Source organism: Diplotaxodon limnothrissa, linkage group LG5, assembly GCF_057381915.1.
Source record: "Diplotaxodon limnothrissa isolate DT_005_m linkage group LG5, D_limnothrissa_male_GT1.1, whole genome shotgun sequence".
NCBI classification, from domain to species: Eukaryota; Metazoa; Chordata; class Actinopteri; order Cichliformes; family Cichlidae; genus Diplotaxodon; species Diplotaxodon limnothrissa.
In genome coordinates, this window is record NC_140600.1 from 8,745,507 (window position 1) to 8,773,325 (window position 27,819).

Below are 27,819 nucleotides of genomic sequence, written 5' to 3' on the forward strand. Positions count from 1 at the left end.
GCTTCACTTTATGCGCCTTTAAATACCAAACTTTTAATGTTATGTGCTTACTTGCATATTGCATGAATTACTTCTGGTTGTATTAGTAAAAATGGAACATGATAATATGCTCACTTATCTGAAAAAAGCACACTTATTTACTAAAAACAGAAAACATAAGATCGACAGCAAATACAAAATATTATTCAGCATTAATTACACACTAAGAGCACTGATGATATTTTCCTATCCTCAAGTTAACACGTCGATCTTTTTTACAGCACTAATTTTGATCATAGAGCATGTTCTACATGCAAAGCAATCAATACAGAAATAAAATAAAGAAGTTTAACCTTTATTGGAAGATGTTTTTCTGTGGGTATATCCATCAAAAGAGTTTGTGTGAAAAATACTGCCCTGCACAATAATCGCCACTCTGTATCAGCAAGCAATTGAGTGGGGGCTTTTTGAACAGCATTGTTTGTACTGGTCCTTTGAAACTAATCCACTGAGGGCTCGCAGGTTTTAATGTCATCCAACAAAGCCACAATCAAACAGCTATTCACGTGGTATCAATGGCAATCTTCTAAGAGCTGGAAGGGAGATATTTCTGAGCAGACTCTGCTGTCTCTCCCCTAAGCTGTCCATAAAGGAGAAGATTAATGGCCTGACGACAGTTCTGATTCATCTGTCCTGAACTGTCTTTATGTTCTGATTCTGACCTTGTTCGGAAAGCTTTTGCAACCATTTTAGCCACAACAGACTCCTTACAGGAATGAGCTCGTCGTGTGTGAAATGTGAAATAGTCAGCATTTATGTTCTTCACTATTGTTCTGTTTGCAGCAACAGAAACATCCGCTCCCAAAACATCTGGTCAGCAGCTTTGAGTAGCTTGAGGTTTTGGCAAAAGAGAGAACACAGTGAATTTCTTTGTATACTTTGATTGGCCCGATTTATCTTCAGAAACATGTATTTAGCATTACAGAAAAAAGATGAATGCTCTACGTTATTTGTGCTGAATATAGACAACTATAATCAGAAGACACTCCTGACTCATGGATTCCTACATAATCCGTGTAAGTACTGTTTCTGCTTTGAAGCACAGTACACTATGAAATGACTGCTTCTAAAAAGACTTTTTGTTTGTGCTGCCTACAATAACTGTGCGTCTGCCAACACTATTAGGCATGCTGTAAATTTATTGTGCATGGTTAGTGAACAGCATGGCACTCTAATGTGGCCGTTTTAAAGCTTACTGCACCTTCTGCAGAGCAAACACATGAGAATCAAGATGAGGAGGTAAGTAAAACAAAATTAATCATATTTTTTATTCTATCACTCTCCGATTATGATGGAGCTGAACAGTGGACCCTGTTTTTTTTTTTTTGTTTGTTTGTTTGTTTTTCTGTCTTAGACAGACATACGGACAGGTAGACTCAGTTCCCCAGTGAAGTGACAAATGATTACACAACCCTTAGTCTGATATAACACCTATCTGGGCAGAAAAGCCTAACAAGAAACACGAAAGAAATACTCAACATCCAATTCCCAGGGCAAGTGTCCTACAGTGAGTCCTGTAATATGGGCAGTAAACAAAATAGTTGGACTTCAGATAGTGTCTCTATTCATCAGTTGTGGGAAACATGTTCCAAAGTAACACATACTGTAATTACATAACATTTTTTAAATAATGCAGAAGTGTAACACATTACTGTACTAAATTCAGTAATCACATGGCTCTTCTGGTGCTACAATTAGCGGTTGTTAGCTTGTGTGCAAAGAAGAGGTCGTGGAGCGGTCTACAACTTTTGAGAAGTGGAGATGTGAACATTATTTTTCATTTTACTTTATTGTTAAAGTGGAAGCTGAATCCAGAAAACACAGAACTGGGTTTTTGCAAACATCTGCACAGATAGCATGCTAACACAAAGCTAGCAAAGAACCCAGAGTGATGCTAAAGCTGAGTGTATGCTAACCCTGAACTTTAACAGGTGAAAAAGCAATGACGCACAGTCAGGCTTGAAGTATTGTAGCAGTAGAATTGCAGTGACAATCTTGATTTTAGGATACAGGTTTTTGTTAACATTACCTGGTAATTAACACGTTCAGGATATATTATAGAGAATTTTACAGAATGCAACGGGCAGTGTATTAGCCATCTTTGCTATTACTATTGATTGAAGCAGTAGAAATGTTTAATGAATATAGCATTTTTTCTTCCAAGCTAGCAGTCACTCAAGAATGCACCAGAATCCCTTTGTACAAGTCGGAATTTCAGAGTTCCCAGTGGGAATTTGAATCAGGAAACCTCCACCCCTTCTAGTTGGAGTTCCCACTTGGAAAGTTGGAGCAGTCTCAGCAACCCTAAGTTAACAACCCAAGATGGTTCGATTAAATGTAAACAGTAGTAAAATCGCAAACCTTTAATCTGTACTGCTGCTATTGTGTATTTGTGACTCACTAAAATAAGCAACATGCAGTGCCCCGATCAGACTCTATCCACGAATGTGTTTATTAAGTGCAAAAATCCCACGCATTGCTAGTGATAGATGAATAACTCTACCTAGCTTGAGAACAACTCCTATATTTCCTGGCTTTTTTGGAACACACGTGTTGTCACTCCTAAGTTCCAACGTTCAACTTTTGAGGTAGCTGAACTGCAGTATTGAGTGCAGCAAGACATTTGTACTTCTGTGTAAAATACAGATGTTTCAACTTACATTTGTCTATTGTTTTTTTGTAGGCTTGTATATGTGAATTGCACTTCAAAGATTCTATATTAAACTTTAAGAAGTAATACGGCAACCACCAACTATTAGATGTGTAAAGATAACCGTGGTGCATTGGTGATAGGAGAGAGATAAGTCAAGAGGATGTTTTTCTAATTGCCAAGTTATTAGCTTAAAGTTTGGAGACCTTTGCCTTCACGGTTAATATACATATGAACTAACAAAGACTGTAAGGAGGAAATTGGAAATAAACAGCAGTCTCATAAAGCAAGGGTATAGTTCAGGGCTTCGTAGATCCATCCAATATCCAAGATGTTCTCCCTCTTCTGCTCCTTTGCAAAATTTTGTTAATATTTGCTAGCCAGCACTTTAAAGCAAAATTTCAAGTTTCTGCCAGGCATCAGTGGTGTTCATACAATAAGTGACCGTGTCCTTTGGTGTATTGACGGTACCCTGTAACTCTAGCTTTACGGATGTAGGCGGAACTTCTTAATGAGGCTCCCTTCCTTTTGAGTCTCTGCTTAGACTGCCTGGAACAGACGAATGTGTTCAGTCTGATAGCAGCTTGTGGTGCTATCTGATAATCAGATTATCAGGCAAACTTTGAATTGCTTTGCATAATGCACAGTAATAGTCACACACATGCACTCATTTCACAGATATGGCATCCAGAGGGATCCTGAGATTTAATAACTGCAGACATTATTGTAATGAAATATTTTTTTAATTAAAGTTCATATTTTTAGTAAGTTGCAGGTACTTCATATGAGTCCTGTGGGATATGGGCAGTAAAGCCTTCCAGCTCAGCCTCCCTGTCTTGCCTCTGCCAGGAACATCATATCAGTGCTCATTTTGAGCCAGGCCATCAGCATAGCTGTCTTGTGTCTTTACAACAAACCCTACAAGCAGCCGAAAAACTGAAAGAACAATGCAGGATGTACAGTTCTGGTTGTTTTGCAACCTCTGAGTGACAATCCCATAAATCATTCATTTCTTTGGGTTGCCTGAGTGTGAGGTGGTGCTGCAAAATTAGCCTTGAAATGGCAACTCAGAGCACATGTACACAGGGCGAGTAGTTCTTGTGTCTACAGACAACGGCAAGGTGATCTTGACTGATTTCCCTCCAAAAGGCCATGAATAAAACATGTATTGATATGCATATCAAACGGCGGGAGTTGACAAAGCAAAACAAAACAAAACAAAGATGTTGGGGCAGTGGAGAGAGGAGAAGAAAGTGCTTCCCCTCGAATCTGCTTTGAATGCCGAACATCATCAATTAGCAAGGGTTTGGCTCAGAGGCCATCTGGGGACTCCCCCCTCTTCCCGGCTGCCTTCTTCTCAATATAATTGCTCCTCCTGAGGACGAGCAGGTGAGCGTACCTAGAAACGCCTGCTCCAGGTTAGTTAGACAAGTGCTTCAGTTTTGTGGGTTACAGCTGAGCTCTCTCTAATACTGTCATCAAGCAGATCCCAGCCCTAATGAAAGCTTTAATAGGTTAGAGAACAGTGTTTAAAACGGTGAGAACCTAAGTGAGTGAAATCATTTAAATGGTGGAGTTCTGAGGTCATGTTAGGAGGCTGGCTACAAATTTGCTTAAAACGTGACAAGTTTCGATGAGGTGCACTTCCCTTCTTTAGCGGTGCTGCAAATTAGCTGATCATACCCACCTCACAGAGTAATCTACTCCTAATCAGCACATAATGAAGTGGGGACAGCTGGGCTGGTTTGGAGGTGAGCATGGATGTAGACCCAGGAGCAAAGGGCCATGGAGTAGTCTGCCTAGCAGCATGGCTCAGCTGGCCTGACACCAGCAGGCTCACCGCAGGCTGCTCACCCAGTGGAATGACAGAGGTCAGTGCTCATCCTGTCACTGTAAAATGGCCTGAAGAGATCAGGGCAGCACTACCAGAAGAGACCTTGACTTAAAAGGCCATCTGACATGCACGTCAACCTAAGAAATGCCCTTCATGGGTAATGACCATGATTACGGAGACATACCACAAATGCATCATCCAGGGTGGCACTTATTGTACCATTCAGGAGCACTGCTGCTTAGACAGATACTGCATGTCTTTGAATTAGTCAACAATATTAGACCTTATCAGAATGAAAAGCTTGCTGTAAAATAATATTTAATTTATGGGAAAAGTGACAATTCAATTAAGTTCAATTTTGGCGGATTTAAAAAAAAAACACTCCTACTTTCCATGTAATATTTTTTATTTATTTCACTACTTTGTTAAACTGAATTTGTGAAATCTAAACTTTCTTATGATACACTATGCCATCCATCACAGCAGACATCTTATCAGTTTCTGCTGCTGCCACAGTTACATTATGACCGTGTGGTAGAGAGGCTGTAAATGCCAAATAATTTGGAAATTCTTCACAGCATTAAAGGCGCTACAATAATCAGGAGGGGATAAAAGCTGACACTGTCACTGTGATGGATCACCTGTCTGAAGTCCTTTTTAAAGTTTTACCATATTTATATCAAATAACAGAAACTATAGGCAGCATAAAAAGATGGGGAAATGTAAAAACCAAGTAGCATTTGTTGTGAAATGTTTGCCAAGACTCTGGAGAATATAATGAATGTCACATTGTTTCTGGCTGCCAGCACTGAGCTAAGGGTGAGTCAGCTTCACTTAGTCAGCTAGCACTAAATCTCATGGGACACCACAGTGTTCTCACGTAAAGACGAAGCCACATTTTCCTCACCTTAAGGAAGAGTTCATTGGATTCACTTTGATCCTAATTGAGTACTTAGCAGCTGATTGGTTTTAGCCATTTTTGAGATTAGGCTGAAAACTTTCGTTTTTTATTAAGTTAGCTAGGTGACCTTAAACCCTCCTTCAATTGTACGCTGCAATAAGTCTAAGCTGCTGAGGGCTTGCCATGATGCCCTGAGCACTTCTTCTTCACTCACGTTGTGTTTGTACACCTCTCTGCATTTAATCATTAGTTCTTATCAATCTTTGGCTTTCTTCCACTCTGTGTCTTTTGTCCCGTCTTCCTCCCACCACTCCCAACCAATCACAGCAGATGCCCGCCCCTCCCTGAGTCTGGTTCTGCTTGAGGTTTCTTCCTGTTAAAAGGGAGTTTTTCCTTGCCACTGTCAGCAAGTGCTTGCTGATTGTTGGGTTTTCTCTCTAGTATTGTAGGCTCTTTACTTTACAACATAAAGAGCGCATGGAGGTGACTGTTGTTGTAATTTGGTGCTATATAAATAAAATTGAATTGAATTGATACATTTCTATATACTTTATTATTTGCTTTAATGTTGTACATGTTTTAGATAAGAAGACACAATCATAAAATACATTTACTGTACTGTGGGTCCACTTTATTGGGCACAGAATAAGAATATAGTTGGGTTGTCCCCCCCCCCCCACACGATACCTGATAATTTGACATTTGAAGCAAACCTGAACTTTACAAGCTTTGCCGTAGTTAAATTTATTGGCAACTATATGATATTTTTGCTATGATGCAAAATCTTCTGCTCCTGCCAAGACTTTCTGTTGCAACACGACAAACAAATGCATATCCTCATTGGGGGCCAGAGCTGGTAGCAAGAACACTGTTACTAACTTTTTCATCAAAGGGGGATTATAGTGCTAGATCACTGGCTGAGGAAACAAGGCACAGTGCCACATGGCTATTTGGTTAAGGGAAGCTGATTCGTTATTGGCCAACTGAGAAGAGGCGGCAGCACTCCAGTCAAGTCCCCTAAATACTGCATGTGTGTGTCAAATAGCTCAAATGCAATTAAAAATGTAATCCTATTCAGTTCCAAGGCACTGCACGCAATGTCAATCAGGGTTTCCTACGTTAATACATTTTAAATATTTTTTGTGCACAGTTTACTTCACAAGAAGATATCTCTGCCCCTTTGGCCCTTTTTAGACGGCCACCTAATAATAACTATAATATCCTTGCTACCATGTCATTGCTGCAGCATGCTCACTGCAGTCATTATTAATGGTATCGACTGGAAGGTGAACGCACGCAAAGCTACTGGTCCGGATGGGATTCCCGGCCGCGTCCTCAGGTCATGCGCGGCTCAGCTGGCTGGAGTGTTCACGCACATCTTCAACCTTTCCCTCTCTCTGTCTGTAGTCCCAGCCTGCTTCAAAATGGCCACCATCGTCCCTGTACCCAAATCCTCCACCATCTCCTCATTGAACGACTGGCGACCTGTAGCCCTGACCCCCATCGTAAGCAAATGCTTCGAGAAGCTGGTCAGGGACTTCATCTGCTCTGCACTACCCGACTCACTGGACCCTCTACAGTTTGCATACCGCCACAACAGGTCCACTGATGATGCCATAGCCCTGACACTACACACTGCCCTGTCACACCTGGAGAAGAGAGACACGTATGTGAGGATGCTGTTTGTAGATTACAGCTCAGCATTCAATACCATCGTTCCCTCGAAGCTGGACAGGAAACTGCAGGATCTAGGACTGAGCAGCTCCCTCTGCAGCTGGATCCTTAGCTTCCTGTCTGACAGACGCCAGGTGGTCAGACTGGGCAGCATCACCTCATCCCCCATCACACTGAACACTGGTGCTCCACAGGGGTGTGTACTGAGCCCTCTCCTGTACTCACTCTACACCTACGACTGCACAGCCACTAACAGCTCCAACATCATTGTGAAGTTTGCGGACGACACTACAGTGGTGGGTCTTATCACCAACGGTGATGAGACAGCTTACAGGGAGGAGGTCAGCGCCCTGACCCACTGGTGTCAAGACAACCATCTCACCCTCAACGTCGCAAAGACAAAGGAGTTGATAGTGGACTTCCGGAGGTGCAGAGAAGTACACACCCCCATCACCATCAACGGCGCTGCTGTGGAGAGAGTGAGCAGCTTCCGGTTCCTTGGAGTACATCTGGCTGAGGATCTTACGTGGTCAGTACACACAAACAAAACAGTGAAGAAGGCGCAGCAGCGCCTCTTCTTTCTCAGGAGACTGAAAAGATTCGGCATGAGCCCCCGCATCCTCAGGACCTTCTATCACTGTGCCATTGAGAGCATCCTCACTGGATGCATCACCACCTGGTATGGCAACAGCACCGCCTACAACTGCAAAGCTCTCCAGCGAGTAGTGCGGTGCTCTGAACGGATAATTGGAGGTGAGCTTCCCTCCCTCCAAGACATCTACAGGAAGCGCTGCCTGAGGAAAGCGGGGAGGATCATCAAGGACTCCAGTCACCCCAGCCATAAACTGTTCAGACTGCTTCCATCAGGAAGGAGGTTCTGCAGCATCCGGTCCCGTACCAGCAGACTGAGAGACAGCTTCTTCCATCAGGCCATCAGACTGCTGAACACGTCATAGACACCTCAGCTTCACTACTGGAACTTTAACATTATGCACTCCATACTGTATATAAATGCCACTTGTTTTGCACATATTCAACTCTGTATATTTTATATATTTTATTATTATTATTATTATTATTATTATTTTATTTTATTTTTTTACTATTTAATTTGTAAAAATGTGTATACACACACACACACACACACACACACACACACACACACACACACACACACACACACACACACACACACACGTAGGAAAATATTTAGTATACACATCCAGAAATGCATATACTATTATATATTGTACATATATTTATTAGTTTCAGGTTGGCCATTCTTGTATTTTGCTCGTTTGTGTTGTTGTGTTTGCACATCTCTGTTGCTTGTGGGGCTCGCACACAAGAATTTCACTCGCATGTGCTGTGCCAGTGTGCCTGCACATGTGATGTGACAATAAAAAGTGATTTGATTTGATTTGATTTGATTTGACTGCACTCGTGCTCCTCCTGCTGTGGCAGGTCGGATTGTCTGTCGTTACATTTTTGAATTATTACGTTTTACTGATTCTGATTCCCATTAAAACATCCCACTGTGCTTTCTTTTTCATCAACATAAGGCAGAGCTTTCCATTAATTAAAGAAGCACTGATGAAATGTAAATTCTACACAGATGACATTACTGCTGAATGAAAATCTCATGGCCAATACAAACACAAATAATAACTCTGCAAACTGGTGGAGGAGGGACTCTTTGATATGCTAAAAAGCGCCATCTGTTACCATCAGCACCTTAATATACTGAGTAGATAGTGCCATCTGACTTCATTACTTTCAAAGTATGTTTTTGAAGTACAGGTAATGATCCCCCTCTTGCTCATAACCCTTCGCCAACACAAACAGGAAGCGGCCGCCTGTTGCTGATCCTCTACTTTCACGTTTTTGATATCGCGTCAGATCGCTATCGCTTCTGCAGGTACACGGCAAACGTGGAATCACAGTGCCGTGCGACAACTCAGCCCTGGAGTTTATCTTATTGGATGTGCAGATGCTTCATAATTTACTTCCATGATAAATGAAGCAGCGTTCGCACTGCGTGCTTGATCAAAAATTGCCATAACACCTCCACTGGGATCTCTTTAATGAAATGTCATAATTAGGCCTACAAATCATCTATCGGTCTGTCCTGGTAACTCACTATATCAATTTTTCCCATTAGCATCAATAGCAATCTTCTGGAGCAACTGCATGGAGTCAGTTTGGGAAAACACGCAAGTATACTCGTGACCAGCCTTTTCACCAGTTTCACTAAAAGAGAAACAGCCCTGATTTAGTTCTTTAATTGTGGAGGTTCACTCACGTTTCTGAGAGTAACGGACTGCAAATGTTTATTATTATGACAGCTCTGATAAACAAGGCTGATTAAACGGACTTATGGGCAAAGATTTGTACACGTGACATCAACTTGCTGTGTTGCAGTTGTCCAAGCATTTCACTACATATCGTACTGTGTATGACTGTGTACGTGACAAATAAAATTTGAATTTTAAATTTGAATTTGTAGCAGTTTGTGGTTTCTGCTTGGAGCCCTGCAAACTAAATATAGCTCTGTAATTAATGTGTGTTTGCATGCAAGACCACACCATGTATGAATATAGGCAGTCATAGTATGTGGAACAGTTGTACATTTTATGCTGAACTGCATGTGTGTGCAAAAATAAAATAAAATCACAGTACAGTCTATAAAGTGGTACAACTGCATCATATATATATATACACAGTACATTTGCTCTGTGGAGTATGTTTTCTGTTATATTGTACCGATTCTTCATTATGCAATTCTTAAGTGGCTCTCGGGGACAAATACATTTTATCTGAAAAGAATTAAATCCATAAATCTAAACCTATGGGGCTCCCTAAATAATTTTCATGATAAAAGCATTAACGGTCTTCAGGTAACAGAATTGCACGAGCAGGATTCTTGTTTATTTTCAACATAACAAGGGTAATAAAATACTGTGTCAGCCTTGTTTTTCAGCATCAGCATTCACAGCCCTTTGTCATGACTTCAGCAACTTGTCCTATTTTCCCCCGTTTGTGATGACAGTAGACTCACAGTGGTCAAGAACATACAGTATCCTGCTCGGGGCGGGCTATGACTCACTCTGTGAATCTAGTCTTGAGGTGACACATGGCTAAATGGCTGCACAGTTCCCCCAGCTATGTGTCTGTCTCAGCATTAGCACTCTCCCAGTCTGTGACCGTGCTCGCTGAGCGTTTCTGATGAAGACTTGCATTGGTTGCACTTCTGACACAAAATGCTGTGAAATGCTGAAACACGGCTGACGAGCTGACAGGGACGAGAACAATGCGAAGAATCATGTTGAGCTGGTGCAGAACTGATGTTTGTGATGTCTTAAAACTGACCAGCCAATATTGACTGGAACACTAAAGTCAGGGGGGTGGGGGTGCACAGAATTGGAGGGTTAAAGAACTACTAACATTAAGCCAATTAAGAAGCTATGCTTCTATATTGTACTTTTTACACTATCCGGATAATATATTCACAGAACTTCATCAAACCACTCTGACTGTTTGGTGCTATCACATCTACTTCACTTCAATCATTCCGTTGATGATGATCTGCTAATGACAACAATAACCAAATTCATCTTGATCATAATCATAATGATCGCAGAGCTGATAGCAGCAAAGCTATTTATGTTTTCTTGTCTCGGGACAGAGTTTCAGTCAGTGCCTTTGTTGAAGCTGCGCATTTTCCGAAGCTTTCCAAAGTTCGACATACTGGTCACTCTGCGACTGATAAACAGTTTATAAGCGACTTGATCTCAATTTAGCTCTTAATTTTAGATCTGTCTGCTTTGTATGTGGGGAGATGACAGTAATTAAACTGTCACTCTTTAAGCTGCAGTTTCTTCTCTATATTCATGTCTGGAGAAAAAAAGAAAAGCCCAAAAAACCCTACTGTTTAAAAACCCTACTCTTACCGTTTACCTCCCAGTGTAGGATGTTAAATCAGGTCGATTGCTATATATTACTATGTTATCGTTATCTGGTTTTTTTGTGGTTTTGTCAGGAAATCTGCTAAAAATAATCGTATGCAGTCATAATAAATGCGGCTAAACTGACAGGCAGGGGTTACAAATAAGAGGATATCAGCCTCCTATTCATCTCTGACTGCCATTCACAGTAGAATTGCTTTGTTCTGTCAAAGACCAATTTCCATTCTGACAAGTAACAGTATATGAGTTTATAGACCATGGCGTGGCATAAATAAATTTTTAAAAACTGGGTTTAGAAGCATCTAAGCGAGTCCACTTTGTAAAATAAGCTTCTCATCGGCTCACACCAACACTCTAACAATCTGCCTTCAATCGCAGAGCAAAAGACAGCACATCATCTGAAGAGGCACATCAAACATGTTGTGCAGATGTGTGCGCATGTGTGTGTGTGTTTTTTTACAGAGCCTCTGTGAGGAGTTCATTAAAGATAGCGTCCTCTGTGATTGTTCGAGATAATACTCAAGGGTCTGCAAATGGAACAGATACAGCTGTGACACGTCAACCTTGAAGAAAGCGTGTTTTCTCTGCTGGTGGGCGTGCCGAGCTGAATGCCCGGGCAAGGCTGCGAGAATGCAAAAGACTTCATAAGTGGGTTCAAAGTGACGAGACTAAAGAATATCTGCATGTATCTTTCATGCATCCCTGTGACTGTTAGAATAGATAGCTCTGTCACAGTGCATAAGTAGCTCACTGAGCTGGATAAAATCATTTTGTAGAGTCAGGACACTGATGTATTGCATATGTTTTAACAGCAAAGACTCCATTTCACACGCGCCGAGCTAGTAAAGCACTGAATGAAATCCAAACTTTAACAGGATGATGATATATTTGTCATTAGCAGTACTGTTATTGCTGTTCTTTCTGCCACCTTTCTGTCAACATTGTCACTCCAACAACAATTTCTGTCTAATATGCAAATGTCGTGTTATAAATATAATCTCCATTCCAGCGTGATGGTTAATATTTTTTTAATTGCCAGTCTCCCTGACCTACTTTGGCTTATCACTATAATGGATTAAAATTCCTGTAAACAGTTTTATGCACCTTCTTATTCAGGCACTCCTCAAAGGCTTCTGATTAAACGCACATTGTCATCTGCTTTGCTCTTTCTGTTTTTCAGGTACCTGTGAGCAGATTGTTGTTCTGCAGAGCCACACTGGGGCATGTGGTATAAACTGATGTCATCACTTAGGGCTATACATAATGGAATTATTCGAATTTCTATCGATTGGAGTCATTTGGTGTTTACAGTTTTCTTCTAAACAGCCACCAGAGACTGCGGCAGGTGGAGGATTACAGATACTCACAAAGGCAAAGAAAGAGAAAAATCAAATGCCGTTTGTTATGAGCTCTCTGTCTGATTGCGGCTGCATACAGTCGGCTCTGTAAGAATTTGGAACGATGACAATTTCTGTAGTTTTCTCACGATGAAATCGGAGTGCAAGGTTTTAGGTTTAATTCAAGGTGTCAAGCAAAAGTATTGTATTAACTGTTTAGGAACTGTAACTGCTTATATACACAGATCTCCATCTTTAGAGACTCACAATTAACTGATATTGTCCGAATGCTAATGGTGCTGACTATACTATGGAGGAAAACAGAAGTCTAAACAAATGCATTTCTTTCTATTCACAGACCTGTCTGTGAGTAGTTGAAGATGAGGTGTGTGGATTAAGCTAACTAACTAATGCCTCAGGCACAGCAGAGTAATGGCAATCTCCTAGTGGGTGCACAGATTTTTTTGCATTTGGTGACTGATTGCAAGGCAACCAGTTGATCACCCAGAAGCTGAGCATGCAACATTCTCAACCTTTAGGCAACAACTTTTGATTACAAAGAGATTAGTTAATGGTTCAGGAGAGTCCTGCGTCTCCCTGAGCCTGGTTCTGTTCAGAAGTTTCTTCCTCTTAAAAGGGAGTTTTTTCTTTCCACTTTGGTTACATGCTTGCTCATAGAGCATCATTTGACTGCTGTTGTGATTTGGTGCTATATAAATAAAACTAATTAAAACACACAAACATGCACATGGGCTACAGTTTTAAAACCTATGTTTAATTTCAAATAAAGCACTAAGTGAGCCACACATTAAAAAAGCAAACTCATCTGGGACTCTCCTCAGCTCTTACTGGAACAGTGGCGCGGCTGCCCCTCTGTTGGTCTTCCATGGTCTCTTGTGTTCTGGGGGCCTCTGGATGTCTGGAGTTTTGATCTCCTCCATACCTGCTTCACACCCTGGAGGACGGGGCTGTGGCCCCCCCACACTCCCTAGCAGATCGTTACATGGAGAAACCTTTGGAATACAAGCGCGCTGATCCACACAGGTATGCACACGGGTGTTCACTGCTCGTAGACCCAAATTACACCTTTCTTGGCTGCTACTTCGAAGCACATCTGTCCTGCGTGCTGCACAACAACATTGAATATTTAGTATTTACTGCTGTTTACACTTAGCTAGATTAATGCGATGGTGTTGTGTTTAGTATGTTGCTTTGTTTTTTGTTTTTTTTGTCTTTTTTTGCTTGTTTTCTATTCTTCTCTCAACAGGTGATCCAGGAGATTTTTTTTTTCTCCCCCCCTTTCTCACTGTCCCTCTCCCCTTCTGTTTTTCCTTTCCTTCCTCTTTCTTTCTCCCTTTCCTATCTCTCACTCATGTCTGTCCCGTCTGTAACATCTGAGAATAAAATATAATAAATAATAAAAACAAAGATCGACCAAATGGACCAATACGGCAATGCCACGATGATCCATTTGGCAAAGTAAATCCATTGGGTATCCTTGTTGGTCTTCAGACAACAATTCTGATGGCTAAAGAACCAAATGGGACAGGCGAAAAAAAAAAAAAAAAAAGCAAACCCTGAAGCTTAAAAATGATTTGACCCTGGTGGAAGTTTTAGAGGTAGATGCTTCAAAGCTTAAAACCAGACAGGTTTAATCACTTGACACTGCAGAGGTTCTTGTCTTCACGCAGTGATTATTGTAACACTGTCCTTTCCGGGTCACCGAAGAAAGGTTTTAGAGGTTTACAGATGGTACAAAATGCAGCTGCTTGCATTTTAACCAAAGATCCAGAACTGAAATCTCTTATCTGGTTGCCTTGTCAGGTTTGAGCAGATTTCAAGGTCCTGTTGCTCACCTACAAAGTTTTGAACGGTTTGGCGTCTTCACATCTCTCTGAGCTTTTGCACCTCTACGTTCCATCGTGTGCTCACCAAACTCACGATACTGGCCTTCTAAAAGTTTCTAAAGACAGCAGAAAAGCTATTGGGGAGTATGCTTTTTCTTTTCATGCCCCATCTTTGTGGAACAACCTCCCTCAAGATATTAGGCAGGCATGCTCTGTGGAGCTCAGGTAAAGACCCACTTGTTCACCCAATCCTCTTAATTCTAAGCCTAAAGTTTTTACTGTTTTTTATTGTTGTTCCCTTTTGTTTCAGCAGTTTTTAAACTGTTTTGCTTTTAATTTTTTTTAAATCTTTTTTATCTTCAAATTGCTGTTCAGCACTTTTTGAAAGCACTTTATAAACAGAGTTATTGTTATTTTTGTTATTTTTTTCAAACTTAATAAAACCAAATCTGTAAGATTTTAAATCTTCTTAGCAACATGCTTGTTACTATTTGATTTGCTATTCAAAGTGTTTTTTATAAACTGTCTCTTGTGTCTTTCTTTTCTTTCGGTGGACTGGATGTATGGAAGACTGCCTAGTATTTATTTTGTTGTGATTCCAGCTACAATATTCTCCATGGGCGCTGTAAAACAAAGCTCGCGAAGCACTGAATATCACAGATAGAAGATGTATATCAGTAGATACTCTTTCACTTCAGTGGAAGTAAGACGATTGAACTGATTCAATCTGCACACGCAACCACAAAAACACATTCACACCAACCTCAGCAGCTACTCTCGAGCAAAGCAGCAGCTTAATGGCTAACAGCACGGACAAATTTGATCATACTGGGCTGTTCCCTAGAGAGAGTGTGAGTATGGGTATACATCACAGAGTACTTAGCAATCAATCCTCAGGTGGAAAAAAATAAAAGATACATAGGCCCTACCATTATATCATCCTCTTCATTGTGGATTCAGATAAATATAACATTCAAATAAACATTTACCAAAGTATAACACAGAGGATGCTTTGTTAGATTATCACTGTTATTCACATCAGCAGTTAGCTTGAGGCAGTTATCTTTACATTTGAAATATTAACGAGGCTGACTCTGTGAATCATTTATTGTAACTAATGTAGATATGATCTGCCCAGCTCATCTATTTGTTCACACCTTTGTATAATTATGTCTGATTCTTAACATTTAATGCCTGAACAGCTGAACAACTACTAATTTTTTCTCGAGTGTAACAAAATATTATAAAATGAATAAAATGTACACATTTCTGTGGGTACATGCTTTATTATATGTTGGATATCCATGTATTATCCATGCAGCATGGAAATGAGTAAATAAGCTGGAAGTATATGTGATCTTTACATTTCTGGCGTCTGCTAGACAAAAAACAAGCGGGCACAGGTTTGCCAGAAGAGGAAAGTATATCACAGGTTATGATGTGGTTTGATTGCGTACAATAGATTATGATCCTGGATGAGGTTTGTTGATCAACCTTCACTATAACAATACACACACAAAAACAATCTTATTTTAACTTCTAATTAAATAAACACAGAAGGGAGAATTTTTGGGGGGGTAAGCCAATTTTCAAGGTGAGAAACAGAGGTCATCGAAAGAGCACTAACGCTAGCTTAGCACTAATACTAGGCTAGATGGACAGCTTGGACCACTTCACAGGGTGAAGGACAAACGAGCGCAGAGCAAAATTACACAAACTAGAAAACTATTATATTATACTTGACATAACATGACAATAGACATGAATGATGACAAAATAGTTATTCTTCTTACCTCAGTATGATGTAATTTCCCGATCAAACCAATAATAAAACACAAGGAATAATTTTAATGAAAAACTTGTAAATGTGAAACCTTAATAGAAGAGACCAGAGAAGAGCAAACTTCAGACCTGTTTCCACTTAGCTGACAAATTTAGTTTATGATTTCCAAACTCTGTGGGCTGGAAGACAGATGATACGTCTGCTCCTCCCTTGGATGACCTTTTTATTCTAGAAGTAAAGGTAGCAATGCAAGTATGATTAGCAGCCCATTGTTATCGCCGCATGAGAAAATTGTCTTCAAGATGCTAGATAAGATTTCCTCACGTACTGTTTTTGGTGCTTATATTGAAATTGATATAACAGTAACAAACAGTGGTGAAAACACCCTAAAATCAATGAAAAAGTTGGGTCAGGAAGTGAAGCACATTATATAGAAAGCAAGAGTTTTGAAGCTTAAATTAGAACGATCATCCACCCAAATGTCCTCAGGCAGCTTTCTCCAAAGGTCGTGATGCCAAAAGTTATAAATTGAGGTGACACATTCTTGTCTTACAGGCTTCCTACATTTTGTGAAACCCACAGGCCGAACAAAGACATCTGATAGAGGAAGAAAACAGTAGCTCACTATACTGTTGATTACAAGAGGGTGACAAAAGCATTGTTTGCCATACACATTAATGTGCAGACAGTACAGTGGTGAATAATAGATGAAATAAAGAATATAAAAAACAAATGTGTCACTTGTGGTTACGACTGCATTCTGTCTGCCGTCTGCTGCGGGGATTTTTTTTTCAGGCCAGTGTCTAAGAGCATACCTCATCAAAATGTTCAGTGTTTAAGCCAAAATTAGGCAAAGCAGAAAACGAAACTTTATCACTTTATCATTTCAAGTAGGAGAAAATCTACTGCAGTGGCTAAAAAGGGTCAGCTGAAGTACAAGGATACACCGGGGAGCTGTATCAAGGCCAACACATGAGTCCTGTGCTGCTGATTAGAGATGCCAGGCATGCTTTTAGCTGAAAAGAAAAAGCCATGACAGTGAATTAGCGGGCCAACTACCCGAAAGAATTCACAACAGGTTGTCCTTTAGATAGCCCGACGTGTTGGAAACAGCAATGTCTTGTCAGCTTCTGAGGTCATTCCTCATTTCAGTTGAAAATATTTTCCCTATAATGTAATGTAGATCGTGCTCCTCAGATACAAAGGAAGCAAAAATTACAGGCATCACACATAAAGTGTTTTGGTTTTTAATCAGTTGCATGATTTGCATTTTCACTCTAACCTGATGGTCATTTACTAATAGAAATAAACAGCTTTCATTGAGTGGACTGGATTTTATTTCACCCTGTGTGCAGTCTTAGTACAGTAGTCTGTGACTCAAAGCCACCATTGGAGTCATCAGGCACTAAAGGAGTCCTGCAGCAGATGGCAAAGACCCCATAGGCTACTGAAGTCAACATCATGGATTCAGTCTGGGATTACATGAAGAGACAGAAGCCACTTAGACGGCACAAATCCACAAACAAACTGTGGCAAATTCTCCAAGATGCCGGACATTTTCACAATTGCACTACACTGTAACATATAGGGTGGTTAATTACTATGAGAATATAGGAGTCTGCAAGTTGATACTGGTGTACTTGGATTTCTAGTAAATATGCACAGACTAAACATTGTGATTCACACAGTAATTGTGATCATTAAATAGGATTGTTTACTCCTTCAAATTAAAACGACATTCTTTTTCTTTTTAAGGAAATTTACCTCAAAAGGGACAAAACCTTTACTGTGCTCAGCTGCTGCTGTCATCTGGCTCCTTTTCAGATCTTCATATATATATATGAATGAATAAATTTATACTGTCTTTCATGAGTCACTATTTAACCCTCCTGCCATCCTTTAAAAAACTCACACCCATCACCCTAGGGACCATTCTCAGCCACGCCATAAAAAGACCATATATCCATATTTTATTCCACTTTAAATTAGCCAACCTTGTAAAACTACTTCTCCCTGAAATATTCATGTAAAGTTTTAATTATATTTTCGTTGTTTTAACCCTTCAAATCCCAGTGTTATTACATGAGCGCCCTGTGTTATAAGCCCCAAAAACCAAAAAACGAAACTAAATATTTCCACAAAAAACCAGTTGAAGTAATATGTGATTGTCATTATAAGTAGGCCTTTAGATGGACCAAAGATTGGCACCAACATACATTTTGACCTGCCATTATTTTTTTTGCATTTTTTTTGCAATTTAAAAATTAAAACTTCAAGGCCCTGAGTCTTCATTGACATCCAAGAAAAGAAGAAAAAATAAAATCATATGATGATAATTTGGGGTTGAAAAATAGCGTTTATAATGGAAGTCAATGGGCAGAAAATGGTCCCCAGGGTGATGGGTGTGGGGATTTCTGCTGCTCAGCCATTTTAGGCTGATTTAAGGAATTCACACTGGAATATTAACATTGACAGGTAAAAACTATCCTGTGGCAAGTTTGGTTATATTCCACTGAACACAGTGGAAATGGCAGCCATTTAACACATAGCAGTGGCACAAAAAGGTCCCAAGAAGGCAGGAAGGTTAAAAAATACTGTAATTACTTGTAATGTTTTACTTTTTTAAAAATAATTTTAAACGATAAAGAAATTGAAGAGATGCAATCGGCCTGCAAAAAAAGATAAATTAATAAAAAATTAAAATATGAAATGAAGAAATCCTTCACTTCTTTGGATGTGTGCGATGCAATTGCACAGTTGATGCTGTGCATTTGGTTCAGTGCATCTACTGTACATGTCTTTGTCACAAGTAAATCCAATTAATCCATGAAGATGGTCAGCAGAACTGGATGTGTGACAGGCTGCGTGGGTTGCTTCCTTCAGCTCACTTCTGTCTTGCCTTGTTTTGCTTTGACACCATGAATCTAAAGTCTGCAAGCCTCACTGGTGACAACAGTGCTGTGTTTCTTTTATGGTTAACACTGACCGACTGAATAGGATGTGGGTGACGTGCACCGTCTATGAATAGTTGAGACCAAACAAAAGTCTTATAATTGCAGACTGTACATAAAAGTTGGACTTGTTCACTATGACATCAAGCACTGGCAACTTAAGTCATATTATAGACGACTGCCTCAAACTGAATATTTTGGCTGCAGACATCACCAGTGAGGGTGGATCTTACTGAGATCTACTGCGAGCTCACAGGAAACACAGTAAAGCGTATCCTGCTTTATGTCCCTCTGAACACTAATGTGGGCCATGGTTTACAAATATTATTTGAAAGTAGTGACTGAATTGGGACCATAAACTAATCAGGAAAATGTTTACTGAGCTCATGCTCCTTCAGTGATGCAATTTTACCTTGTCTCAGTCGCTGACTGTCACAAGTTATTATTGCAGAGTACATTTAGAAGATGCCAGAACTCTTTGAGTTCGTGAGGTCAAATACTGCTGTTTTGTCAAAGTCGCTGCCACGTTAGAAATACACACAAGGTCTCCATTGGCAATCCTCAACCATCATATGATGGCAATACTGAAACGGGTCTCACAACTTTTTACAACAGGAAATAAAAGCGTACATTTGAACCCAATCTGAGTGAGACTTCCAGCGACAAAGCTAATAAGCATAGAGTCACCTTACATTTCTAAGGTTTTACATGTAAAACCATAACAAAAGTCATCTGTTCCTTTCCAGGTTTTAAAATGTAAATGGAAGCTAAGATGAACAGTAATACAGGACATATGACACTGCATCATTAGTTATTAAAGAAGCACTAAAGACAAAATGCAGAAGCAGCGTGTAAAAAAGCAAGCACACCGTTGCTGCTTCCGTTGGAATTACGAGTACAAGGAGGAGCCTGGTGCTGCTAATCAAACACACTTGATTAACTGATCATCAGCAAGTGTGAGCACCTCTATAAAAGATGGTCAATCATGCTGTTTCGGCAATGAGCGATTATCTTAAAGAAGTTTCTGTTGTTACCTATTAGTCTGGGGAGAGTTTTGGGGTCATTTCCAAGCAACAAGTCCATCAGACTACAGTGAGAACACACAAGACGGAGTCGCACAGAAAACAGTTACAGGTGTTTTAAAAAGTTGTTGAACCATGGAGTACATGCATTGCATTAGTTGGCTTAGTTTCTGTTAAATGAATGACACCTTGTAATGTGTCATTTGTTGTTCATCAAAGGCATTATGAATTCTGAATTTTAAACATTTTAGTACCTGCTAGGAAACAGGTGAGTTCGTGAGGTCAAATACTGCTGGTTTGTCAAAGTCGCTGCCACGTTAGAAATACACACAAGGTCTCCATTGGCAGACCTTGTGTGTATTAGAATTATAATAGGATATGTTTTGTTTTTCACATTACTTTATTTTCCAAACTGTTGAACTGCTCTATTAAGGTGAGGTTATGGAAACTCGGAAACTTTGAGTACTCAAAGTCGAAAACGTCTTGTTATGGTTTGGTACGCCGGAGCATCAGCCGGAGCTTCCTGGTGCTATTTCTGTGTCAATTTGCTTTCACTTTTTTGTTGTAGGAAAACATTTCTTGCTTTTCATGCATTAGGCCCATATTTGCATTTTACAACATTGTGCCCATTTAAAAAGAAAAAGAAGAAGAAGAAAGGTATCTGGAAACAAGCCTCTTTCACTCACAAAGCAAAAATAGGCTTGTGTCCAAAATGCGTAAGGGTGTGCATGTATTGGTATGTGTGTCGCTCTGTGTAAAATACTGAGCCTGCTTGGAAAGACAGTGCCTTTAATCTGCTCTGCAGCGACTCTCATGGTGAAGAAATCAAGTGTTTCTGAAACAGGACCCCAAAATCACACATGCACAAAAAAAGCAGCTTGATGAAAAATGTGCAAGAGTGCATGTGCAGAAGTAAAGGGCGCTTGCTGCTATCATCATGGTAGAATAAGCTCAGGCAACGAGTAGAGAATTAAGATTCTGGATGCACGGCGCAGCAGGACTACGGTGGGGAGAAATCAGACGCTAACAGGGACGAACAGAGAAAAACAAGCTGAACAGCCAACAACGTGTACATACACCAAACACACCCTCCTATCGTAACAGCCCTCACAATCCCTGTTCCATTTACACAAACTCCACATTATCACAGTGGATTTAATAAGTTGGCCAACAACAGAAAAGCAAAGCTGCATTCGGTTATTGGCTTCTTGGAGTTTAAAGATAAAATACTTCAGGTTTTATAACATCCAGTTCTTTGCCAAACCCACTTCTTCAATCACTCTAAAGCAAACAAAGAGAGCGTTGCAATCACATTTAAAATCCCCCATTTCATGCTTTTATTTGCAAAGGCCATGCCATTTTAATATTAACCAAATTTCTGAATAATAAGTCCCACTATCAGATACACACACACACTTTTTCAGTCCCATTAGTTGTAAATTTGTACAATCAGCTAGGTCACAAATATTAAATTTCACTTGGAAAAAAAAAATTTCCCCAACCAACTGTGGACGACAGCTTTTAGCAAACATTAATCAAACAGGAATAAACAGTGCATTTAGTGGGGACTATTTTCATCCACGGATTAGCCACAGTTGGCTCTCTGGTGAACATTTACTACACTGTATGTTTCTCAGAATAAATAAACAAAAACACAGCGCCCAAGTTTATAATTAAAAAAAAACGAAAAGCCACCCAGTGCAACAGTTTGCTTTACCAGTGTGTTAATAAGATGCAGTGTATCAGGCGTTTGCAGCACAGACTTGCTAATAGAATAATACCACTACTATGTTTAGATTATTCATACAGCCTTACATGACAGGACATAAACATGTTTCAGTAAAATAACAGGAACAAAGATGTTTAACAATATAAACCTCTGTTTTTGAGTCTGAAGATAAGCCCAATAATAGTCACCTATTCAAGACAAAGCTCTTTACCATGCATCGAGGGCTTTGTCCCAGGTCCAGCACCCTGATGCTGTATGCTAATTGGAAGGAAAGAGGCTGAGGACTAGTGAGTGTCAGAACTACAATCCAGGATGAAACAACAAAGATCCATGAGTGCAGCAGGGAGATGGCCACATCTGACCATGTGCTGCAGATTTGTTGGCTGCCCTTTCATGAATGCAAATCTCCACCAAACCCTAACAGTTTGAGATCTGTTGGACTGAGATCTGGTGATGGAGGCCATTTGAGTGCAGTGAAGTCACCGTCTTGTTCAAGGAACCAGTCTAAGATTATTTAAATATTGTGACATGGTTTCATCCTGTTTAAATCAGTCGTTAGAAGATGGATGCACTGGTCAGCCATGGTCAGCTACAATATGCAGATAGGCTGCAGCGTTTAAACGATGCTCAGTTGGAATTGAGGTTTCAAGAAAATGAGCCTGTGCAAACTTAACCTCAATTTCCAGTTCTTAGCTGACAGGACGGGCACACAGTGTGGTCACTGCTGTAGCACATCTGCTTCAAGGTTCAATGTGTTTTGTGTTCAGATCTTCTTCTGCATACCTTTGTAATGCGTAGTTGCCTTGCTATCAGCTTCAAACAATCTAGCCATTCTGCCTGTCACAAGACCGAAAGGTCGGTTCAAGCACTGGACTCAAAGCGTGATAAGGACAAAGGCAACAAATCATAGAACGTGAAGTGGTGAGGCCTAGTTAATGTGGTGCATGTTGATTGAGAGGGGGAAGTGGGCCAGTGATGCAGAATGGAACGTGGCAGTTAAGCAGTCACACCGAAGAGAGAGGACAACTGAGTTAGGGAGGTAGTGGAGAGGAACTCTGTAGATGTTGAGTATGCTGTATAACTTTTCTAACTTGCAGCTGGAGAGAGTAAGCAGTGTGGAAGGGGTGACGTGAATCAGCAGTGAGCTGAATGTGGATTGGCTGAGTTCCTGATGTTGTGCGGGGGCAGGTGAGGCACAGAGTGATTTCCAAGATGGGGGTAAGGTATCCGGAGTCCAAGAGAGAAGCTTAAGCTTGAGGTTTAAGTCAAGGTGAGTCCAGGAAGTGAGTTGATGATGAACTGGTGCTGAAGGCTGAGGCTTAAATCACTCTGGCTTGATTGCCTGGAATCAGCTCCAGGTATGTGGAACTGCGGAGGATAAGCAGGCCCTGCCCAGGGGCGGATACCAGGTGGACTCAAGAGCCTGAAGGGAAATTCCAGCCGCACACCCAGACGATAACGCTGCCGTGAGTTTTGATATCAACAAAATATTGATGACAAGATTTACCTTAATGAGCAGCTGAACATGTATACCTAAAAAAATGTCCAGCGAGTATGTACATCCCATAGTTAAGGCAGAAGACGGGACTGACAGTCAGAAATTTCAAAGTGAAAAATAACTAAATCACTTTGATTTATGGCAGAATCAAAGAGAAGTGAATCCTCTTGATATTCTCTTTGATAAATAAACACAAATCCAATACTAATGTCTAACGTGTGCTCAACATCTGAGACCATCTGAAAATCCAGCATTGTGAGAAAGACTTTGCAGAAAATGAGGACTGCGCATTAAGGCATATTTCTAAATTTTCTGCATTAGCAGCTGAGCGCAAACTCCTGCAGTAACATAACTTTACTGCACGACTGTGTTTGGTGGCATTACTAACTCACAAAAACAGATTTGCATAATGCCTTCTGTCCACTGAGAATTTTTATCAGTCATAGAAAATATTATTAGGAGAAGAATTTGCTCCAGTGTGGTGAAACTACACCTTCTCCAGTCCATGTTATGTGTTCAGCCTCATTCACCAGGAATGTGTTCTTTTGTTATTACATTTCAGGAAAGTCTGCTTTACCCTTCCTGATCTGCATTTTTCTCACTGCTGTGCTGCATTTCCTAAATACCTACAACAGAAGTGGAGAGCAAAATGCGACAATGACCAATGGTGATAATGGGACAAATGTGATAGAAAACACTGAAGCATTATGCACGAATAAAAACAACACCCAGTCTGCTGTCTGCTACTGCATCGTAAAGGCAGGTGATTAATTTTAAAACGTAATTGGATTTTTAGTTTCGACTGGCACATAGCGTGTCTTATTATCAAGCTTTTTATCCATTTGTGCATGAAAAGCAAATCTACTTGTAACTCCCCGGGCTGAGGAGTGTACCTAAAGCTGCAATAAACATCTTTATAATTTCTTTCCTCAAGTCTCCACGAGGTTCTCTCTATTCACAAATCCACTCTGCAGCACATGAAAGCCAGCGTCTTTAGGTCGGCATATTGTGCATCATTCTTGTCCTCCATGAGTTTTGTTCCAAAATGATAACCAGGAGAGTTGCTGTGTCCAAGCTTTGGCTTCTAAAAAAATGCTTTCTGAGGCTTTTCAGCAGAGCTGGAAACATATTAACTGCTCAGGGGTCTTCCTTGGCGTATCCCTGAAAGATTGATTAAAGCAAATGTCTCAGTTTTTGAGAATTTTGGAAAGAAGATAAACCAGTTTTAGTCACCGGGTGCTTCTTTCACAGTTATTCTCTGAGGGGGTTTTGTCCTTACACGCCACAGCCCACTCTACAGTTTTAAAGCTAGGACCACATTAACACTGCTTCTCCCATGGCGCAAAGCTTCAACTGAGATCTTGCAGAATGCAATTGGACTGGTAGCTATATAGCACTTTTGTAGTCCTACTGACCACTTGAAGCACTGTAGGCTATAAGCTGCATCTGATCCTAGCACACTTTATTCTCTACACCTGAAGCACTTAGTTTACCTCCCATTCATGGCCAATTTAGAGCCGTCAGTTAACCTAACATGAATGTGTGTGTTTGAGTTTGAAACTACCTGCCGGGGCATTTCTCTGTGGAGTTTGCATGTTCTGCCTCATGTTCTGCTGCGAGGCAACAGTGCTAACCACTGAGACAATATGCAAACAAAATTATCTGAATACAGGACAAATAATCAGATGTAGAAGAGTGCACTGTTTTTTTTCTGTTTCAAAAAGCTAGAAAATTGAGCTGTTGTAACACCCCTACAGTTTTCATGCAGACCTAGAATTACTGCTCAGTGTCTCAGAGAAATACATTTAAATGTTGAATAGCTCTATAACACACAGTTTACATCAATAACTCCTGTTTGATGTGAAGTAAGTTGAATTTCACATCTACTGGCATTAGTTAATGTGCTAAAAACAGGCTTGAGTTCATAGGTCGGCTGTGTGGCGTCAACTTGTTGGAACATGCTGGGAAAGCCTTTAATATCAGCTAATTCAGTTAATCATTGTGCAACTGCAGTGATGGAAGGTGAAGTCCCACTAGCTTCATTGAGTTAGCGACACTAATTATAAGTCTGCAGATGCAGACAAATTATTGTGAAAAAAAGAAATAGAAAAAAAGACAATGGCAGAGTTGTTCATATGGAAGGTTAGTCCATTAGTAGCTCATAGATTAGCAGCAGAATATCATTTTGTGGGGCGTGCTAACTTTTGTGACACACTTTAGCTTTGACACAAAGAAAGGAAAAATGATGCAGTGATGAGTGGAATTTGGTCTAGTATGACTATGTGCTGGTACTTATGTCAACGAACACAAGGTTATTCTGTCAGTCTAGTATCTTTGTCCATAGGTAGACAGAGCTACAGCTTATCTTACCGGTATGTTTCTGCTATATGCTATATGAGACTATAACTGTTAGGACAGTACGGTTAACAGGACCTGTGGAACACATGTGGGACTTTATGATGGGATTCATGGGGGAAATTTGATTCTTGTAAGTGCATAACAAAATAACGTTATGTGGGCGCCTTTGAGGTATGAGCTCCACGAGGATTCTGCTGCACACTTGTCAGTAATCACCAGCTGTCTGCAGCGAGATCATGCGGGGTTGTTAGACCTACAATAAGATGAGCAGTGACACGTGTTAGCCCTGCAAGGGCAAATGCAATGTAGCTCAAGGTTCATAATCACATGTGTAAGGTAAGGAGTTCACAACAGGCTTAATGTGTGTTGAGTAATGAGAAGGCGAGTTTCACAGAGCACAGACCTCATCACTGGGGCCTTTTCTTCATCTTTATTCCTGTAATACCTGTTGATTAAACACTCTGAGTGATTCCTCTGGTGCTCTCTGGTGACCCCTGCTATTTGTAAAGGAGACAAATTAAAGTCCTCCATCAAAATGTGATCAATGCCAGAGAGCCTCTGGGTGAAATGGGCACCACGGTGTAATGAAGCTATAACTCAACTTTAGTGCATTCTAAATGAGTGATGGACATCTGAGAGTACCGAGGAAGGATTTCCTCATAGCCTCTTTTACATGTCAACATGAGAAATTAACCTAATTTCAATATTCTTTCGCAGCACTTCTTTTACAAAATAATTACTGGTGCTACAACATTTCAAGGATTTTTTTATATATATATGTGTTGAGTGATTAATTCACTTGTTCACTGAATTCGTGATTGAGTGCTGAATTACTGTAAAATGTTAGATCAATTTCATGCTCTCAGATTAATCCGGGTAACTCTGTAATACTTGACAAAGCAAATTAGATCATAAGAAGCTAACTGAAACAGATCTCACACTTGACTTTTATTTTTTACTACTGGAAAACGAACAATTATGCGTTTGGGAAAAGCAATATCCTGCTCGCATCTCATTTCATAATGAAATAAAATAGAAATGTGTTAGTAAATGTTTCTTTTACTACAGCAGATATCATAGAACAGATGCTCCACAACTAGTGGTCAAAACCTTGTTGTGTTATTGTGTGTTTGTAGTGTTCCAAACAGAAACACCAGTTTGTCCATCGGTGTTTCTGTCCACTGGTGGACAAACTGGTGGACAAACTATGCAACATCAACCACGGTTGAAGGGTGTTTCCCCCACCTCTTTGTTAGTTTTTTTAAAATTCGAATTTATCAGCTAAATGTTCTTTATGTTTGTTTATCTGTCTGTTTTTTTTGCATATAGTTATATTAATTATGCAATTTAGCGACAATATTCAATAATTAAATTCTGAGGTCTGATATAATCGAACAGATTTAGAAAGCCTTATGCTGACATCACATATTCCTCACTGCATGGCTTCTTTATTTGTTTGCCTTGACATGTTTTTTATATTGGCTGTTTCGAGGTGGGGGTTTAGCAAAACTTTAGATTTGTGGCAGTTTTACACTTTTGATAATTTCACCCTTCTTTGTGACCTGTGAAGCCAAGTTAAACTGAACATTTTCATTTCCACTTTAATGCGGTACACTCCACTCATTCAAATTCAGCGTGATATTGCTAACCTTTTGTGAGTGCCAGATACAATACTGAGAAAAGGCTGAAACGCAATATTGCCAGTGATTGGAGGTCTTTAGCGGACCAGGGCTTACCTTGAAAATAATGTCCTCGTTGAATGGATTCTACAGACATATTATTTTAGATCTGTGAGAGAAATTATGTTTGCTTATGGCTAATCTACTTGAAGCTATGCCTTTCTAAACTACAGCTTTCATACTGGCGCTTGCCCCAAATACATATGAATAAGACTCAGACTTCACAAAGGCAGCTTTGGCATGCATCAAAAGTTCTTAATAAGATACTTTACCTGCAAGGCACCCCATAAGTGACTGCAGCAGCAGCAGTTTCCATAGCAACATCATCTTCAATTTTGTAGGGTCTCACATCCAATCACAAATGTATGGAATCCGATTTGCACCTTTCTGGTTTTCCAATCTGTAGAAGAAGGCATAGGTGAGATTAGTTGAAAGTAAAGTTTTCGTTAGCAAGTAGCCTTTCCCCACTCAGCATACTCATTTCACAAGTTTTGGAACTACATGCAGGAACGTACAACTGAAAGAACATATTACACACTAATTATGAGCTAC

General features: G+C 40.2%; 1 protein-coding gene across 1 annotated transcript in view; it reads right to left on the bottom strand.

The window, feature by feature from the left end:
* Positions 1-27,572, bottom strand: part of cntn4 (contactin 4) — a 194,909-nt gene extending 167,337 nt beyond the window's left edge. The window contains exon 1 of the mRNA XM_085353001.1: positions 27,540-27,572. Coding sequence (XP_085209127.1) covers positions 27,540-27,555 — 16 coding nt within the window. The 5' untranslated portion in view covers positions 27,556-27,572. The remainder of the gene's footprint in view (positions 1-27,539) is intronic.
* Positions 27,573-27,819: the final 247 nt, after the last annotated feature.